We start from the raw sequence: 5,950 nt of genomic DNA, 5'->3' as shown, positions 1-5,950 counted from the left end.
ATTAGAGTAGATATGAATCGAACGTTTAAGACGCAATAATTGGAATTGAAACATATTATCATAATTGAACATCCATGAACTTTTTGTGAAATTTAGTTCAATAGGATAAATCTCACACATAGTCTGACATTGTTACCATTTTAGTAATTGAGTTGAGTGATATCATCATATCTCCTTCTAGATACAGGTATGTAATACCTACTCCGATTCTATAATCGTGTGTCGTTAACTTTGTGCAGCTCACTATTAATGTAAAATGTGAGTTCTTCTCTTCTTATTGTTTGAAACAATACCGGCCTATTTTGGTATCACTAGTATCATTGGGTGCATCTTATCAACACATTCTGCATCAAACTTGTCCTGTCCACATTTAAGTGGATACAAGCAAAAACAGAAATTGTGTTTTGCAAGAAGTTTGTTACTTAAGGAATGTAAAGAAACAATGGTGGATCCAGAAATTTTAGTCAGATTGGGCACAATTAAGACAAAAAAAAATTTCAACTAAAATTCATAGATGGTAATCAAAATCATATATAAATATTTTATCTATAATATATAACGAATAGTATAACTTTTAATCATCTATGAGAATACAAGATAGTAATTATCACGAAAGGTAACTCAAAAGAAGAAGGATTACAGATTTTAGTTTTTATTATTATTTTTTAAACAAAATACGTTGCGATATTGCTGAAGATTAAATTGAATGCATGATTGACTAGAAAAGAAAAGAATTGAATCCATCTAAAAGGTCGCGAGATTCAAATTATAATAAATAATAAACAAGAGGTTAGTTGAACCCTATAGAAAGGCCAAATACTCAAAATATAAAGACAAACGTCGATGTAATATTGCATTCATATAATATAATCGAAGTACTTACATGTTTAGGGCAACAAAAGAGAAGAATACCATGCCCTAAGGAAATATTGAAAGAGGAAAGGGATTGTGTCTTCACACGTTATTTTATTTTATTTTTTCCTGGTAGTTTCTACCCAACGTTCCGGCCAAGTCATTTAAAAAGTTATAAACTTATAATGCCCAGCTTGTCCCTTTCTTTCTATTTGCAATCTGCCCCTTCTAAACTAGAAAAAAAAAAAAAAAAAAAAAGATTTTGCCCTTTTCTTCAGCCTTTGTTGAAGAGCAGAAGTTCCCAACAACTATGGCTCACCTTCATCTATGGCTATCCAGAAAAGGTAAGGTTGGGCAATTGCACAACCTCGCCCTAACATGAATCCACCCCTGGCTGCAAATAGAAATTTCACAGCAAGTGTGGGTCAACACACTCGTAATCCTCCAAAATTATGATAATTTTGGTCGAGAACTTGAGTTCACTATACTCTCGTGACTTCTTTTGCTCTTCAAGTGAGGTTGTAGGCGTCGGTGGCTTCGATGTTGTCAGCGGTGACGGAGAAAATGTGTTTGGCTCCAAAATCAATTGGTGTGCAAACTGTATCTTTTGAGCGTGTGTGCGGGCGTGCCAGCACCGTGGGGTGCAGTTATCGGGGGGAGCCCCTTGACCTGACTTCTTCTTCAAGCGCTGTGGACGAGGAGAGCACCAACCTCGCCACAAGGTTCTTTTCTAGCCTTCCGAGAAAGGACTTCTTAGGTCAGCAATTCATCAATTACTACTTGAGAAATAAAAAAGCAACAGCGACAACAAGAATAATAGACTGCAATCCAATTTCCTTATTCCTTCCACGTGAGCCATATTAATTGTTAGAAGTTTCAATTTTTTATTTCTCTTCACTTGTCATTGATGCACAGCGATTAAGGTTAAAACAAAATAACGACTTATAAAATATTCTTTCATCTTATTCTAATAATAATTTACTTTTATTCTGGCGGTGCATGATAATTTATTTAAAATCACATTTAACAAATGATTTACAAAGTTCTTGGAATTTCACGATGAAACTATCAAGAAGCTACCAAATCCCATTTTTTCTGTAAATTTTTTTGTTTTTGGGTTTCTAGAAAGTAGATTGACAGAAAATGATATTAATAATAATAATAATATCATAAAAGGAAATAAATTAGGAACTATTTACAAATTAATGGCCTTACATTATTTCTATATCCGTTACTATTGCCATCTCATAACAGATAAGACCTAACCGCGCTACAACACCGAGTCACGGCCGAGTCGCAATCACTCGCGGCGGCCGACTCATCAAAACACTCGTCCGAGACCATAACCGCATCGGCGTCCCACCACGTATCGCTCACGTCGGCATCCGTTACGTTTCGTAACGGAGCTCCCACTTTCCTCACGTCACCGACCATTAGCGCCCCCGTAACGTCATCCTTGACGTAAACCTTGTCGACGCCGCCCGAGGACACTCCGACGATTCTCCCGATCTGCGGGCCCCACTCGGCTAGCATCGCCGGTATCCTGCTGCCCACGCGCGTGTCCCACAAGCCCAAGGCTACGCGCCCGGAGGCGTTCGTGTCAGCTGTGAGAATCGTGGACCGCGAAGACGTGGCGGCCGCCGGGACCTGGAAGCTGCCGGCGAAGAAGGAGTTTATCTTCTTCTGTTTGTTCATGTCGTAGACGGAGACGGTTCTGCCGGTGCCGGAATATTCGTCGTCGCTGTCGTCATCAAGGTCCAATCCTAAAGCCAAGTTGTCCCAGAGCTTGACGACGCTCTTGCCGCTGGCGAAGTCGGACCAAGAGAACCGGTTTAAGTTCAAGCCCGCGAAGCTTCTGCCACGGCGGAGCCTCAAATTACGGTTCCGTCCCCGGTCAGCTGCCGAGACATTGAAATCTTCGTCTCTTCTGTCGTCCTCTTCTTCTTCCTCGTCATCGTCGGAAACCGACGATGACGTGGAAACGGAATATGTTTCGTCATCGTCATCGTCGTCGTCGATATCGGAGAAATCGTCTTCTTGTCGGAGGCAGAGAGGCTCGGCGGTCTTGTGGCGGAGCCGTCGGATGATAACAAAGTTGATTCTAGTGATGATGGTGCCGAAGGAAGCTATTACGGCGAGTATTAGAGCGCCCCATGTCCAGACACTGTAGACCTTTTCGATTCCGGAAATGGAGAAAGCCTGCGACGGGAAAGACGGGCTGGGCAACTCGAAATCGCTTATTCTATTCACCACTGGGATTTCCATCAAAGAGCTCGTTGAAGTTGAAGCTAATGGTTTTGTTGGAAAGGAGGTTTTGGAAAGAGTGGGGGATTGGTATTTATAGAGGGAGAATAGTATGGAAAGGGATGAATGAAGTTTTGAAGGGGTAATTTCACAGAAAGAAAAGGGTTTTAAGTTTTGGGAAGACTGATGTGGAAGATAACGACTGGGTCTGATATTCGCTCCACGTCAGAAAAGCGCAGCGGTCAGTTCAGCACCGGCCCACCCAGAAGAGAAGAGAAGTAGGGAACCGTAACTTTGATATAGAAGATTGAATCCTTGACAAGGGCTGACTAGGAGGGAGTCTCATATGATCCTCTAGTTTGCGGGGCAGCTCCAAAACCTGCGGTGGGCAGTGACTTGACGGTTGGACCATTAGGATATTGACACGCGGACGAATTGATTGATTTTGGGTTAAATAATACGACGTAATTGCGGCTTCCACCGTCTTAAGTGGGTTGCGGCTTCCACCGTCTTGAGTACCGATTGGTGTTGCTTTGGCTGTTACTAGGGCTAGGGCTGTGGTGGAATTGCCTCTGTTGCACAACTCACCGACCAACATCTAGAACTGTCCAAAAATTTGAGGTCCCACTCACACATGAAAAATGTTAGGTCCAATAATTTCATATCCAGTGTGTGTAACTCGTGGTGCATGCGCACTTTGATCCATCGATTTCACGTGCAGGCTAAGTGAGTATTGGGTTGGAATGCATCCATGTTCGCTAGAATTGATGTTTGATTATGCTGTTGGGATTTTATGAGAAATAATTCGGAAATGTAAGTCTAAGTTGGACTTGATTAGTTTTTCTAATTGGACATAGTTTATGTTGTAACTTATTCCTTTTAGGAATATAATTTTTTTTCACGTACAAAAATGTTTTGGTTTTTCTACGACCAATTGGATTATAAGGTAGAGTGTCTATATTAATAAATTGAGGGCACCAATGTATGGTTGATAAGATCATCGACGATAGAGTGTATATCTCTTGGGTAAGGAAGCATAGATGTTTAGAGTGATTACAGCTCTTGGATGAGGGATTGAGTTCTTGTGAAACTAATTCAATGAGTGTGGGTGTACATGGATTATGAGTTTAGGTTATGGTTATTTAGCTCAATTGTATCTTGTATTGTAATTATTCTCTTAATGAATAACTGTTTAAGTAAAATAGATTTTGAGAGAGATTGTAGAGAGAATTGTCCTTTTTATTGAGAATATGAGCCCTATACATAGGGATTACAAAGTGCTAGTTCTAATGTTACAAGGAATACCAATCCGTGTAGGATTGGGAAATCTAGAACCTTCTCTCCTATTGCTACTCCTAGTTTGATAAGGCACACTAAATCGATATTCCTTCAACACTCCCCCTTGTGCCGCTTCAAACTTGGTGGTGACGCTTCATCCGTTGCCTCGTTAAAAACCTTGCCAGGTAACAAAAACCCTGTGGGATAAAAATAACTCTGGTCGAAGGACAAAAAGAGCACAACACGTCCTTCACTCTTCGAGATCGAACATGTAGACATCATAACTCCCCCTGATGTCGATATCTCCCCCTGATTGCTACAATCATGGGAGTTCGGATAATTTTCTCAATCCGATGCTCTTCACATGTTTCTCGACGGTGGATTTAGGTAACGACTTAATGAATAAGTCCGCTACATTATCCTCTGATCGGATTTGATTCACTTCAATCTTTAGAAGTGATTGTTGTTGCTGATTATAAAAGAACTTAGGCGATATATGCTTGGTGTTGTCGCCTTTGATGAAACCTAACTTCATTTGTTCAATACAAGCTGCATTATCCTCATAAATGCATGTAGGTTCATCTGTGGTAGACTTCAAACCACAACTTCCTTGAATATGTCGAATTACAGACCTTAGCCATATACATTCACGAACGGCTTCATATAGAGCAATAATCTCTGCATGATTCGAGGAAGTAGCAACAAGGGTCTGTTTCGTAGACCTCCAAGATATCGCAGTGCTTCCCATGGTAAAGACATAATCTGTTTGTGAGCACCCTTTGTGAGGGTCAGAGAGGTACCCTGCATCAACAAAACCCATCAAAACATCATTGTCGTTTTGATGGAAGGGAATAGGGTGAGGCCGGCCACCATGGGCGGCGGCGGCGCTGGCGGTGACAACATGGCCGACGGTCATGTTATGGACGGTGGCTCCATGCCTAATGGGGTCCAATCCCATTCTTCCGTCATTCCTTTTCTCTCCGTAGGGATAAAATAGGCCCATATCAATCGTACCTCCTAGGTATCGAAAGATTGTCTTTACACCAATCCAATTGCGGCGTGTTGGCGCAGAGCTATGTCGAGCTAACAAGTTCACTGCAAAAGAGATGTCTGGTCTTGTGCATTGAGCTAAGTACAATAATGCGCCTATTGCACTTAAATAGGACACTTTGGCCTCTAATGGTTCTTCGTCCTCATCCTTTAGACGAAAAGGATCTTTTCCTGGCTCAAGACTACGACCAATCATGGGAGTACTCACAGGCTTTGCTTTATCTTCATTAAAGTGCCTTAGGATTTTCTGAGTATATGCAGATTGATGGATCAAAATCCCATCACTACAGTGCTCGAGTTTTAAACCGAGACAAAACTGTGTTTTCCCAAGATCTTTCATCTCAAATTCGGATTTCAAATATTTAGCAGTTTCCTTTAACTCATCTAGAGTTCCAATTAGGTTCATGTCATCGACATAAACTGCTACGATTGCAAATCTGGAACTTGTTCTCTTAATGAACACGCATGGGCATATTTCATTGTTAATATATCCCTTCCCAATCAAGTAGTCACTTAGACGGTTATA

General features: G+C 41.2%; 1 protein-coding gene across 1 annotated transcript; it reads right to left on the bottom strand.

Moving 5' to 3' along the window:
* Positions 1 to 1,985: 1,985 nt before the first annotated feature.
* LOC112198064 lies at positions 1,986 to 3,207 on the bottom strand. Its single transcript, XM_024339081.2, has one exon. The coding sequence runs from the start codon at positions 3,115 to 3,117 to the stop codon at positions 2,098 to 2,100; it is 1,020 nt and encodes a 339-aa protein (XP_024194849.1). The 5' UTR covers positions 3,118 to 3,207; the 3' UTR covers positions 1,986 to 2,097.
* Between the last annotated feature and the right edge of the window lie 2,743 nt (positions 3,208 to 5,950).

This window comes from Rosa chinensis, chromosome 4 (assembly GCF_002994745.2).
Source record: "Rosa chinensis cultivar Old Blush chromosome 4, RchiOBHm-V2, whole genome shotgun sequence".
NCBI lineage: Eukaryota > Viridiplantae > Streptophyta > Magnoliopsida > Rosales > Rosaceae > Rosa > Rosa chinensis.
Note: the sequence above shows the minus strand (reverse complement) of the source record. Positions and strands in the feature narration are given on the sequence as shown.

Bases quoted from the DNA above. Each gene is read 5' to 3' on its own strand.
- LOC112198064 (XM_024339081.2), bottom strand. From the start codon at position 3,117: ATGGAAATCCCAGTGGTGAATAGAATAAGCGATTTCGAGTTGCCCAGC.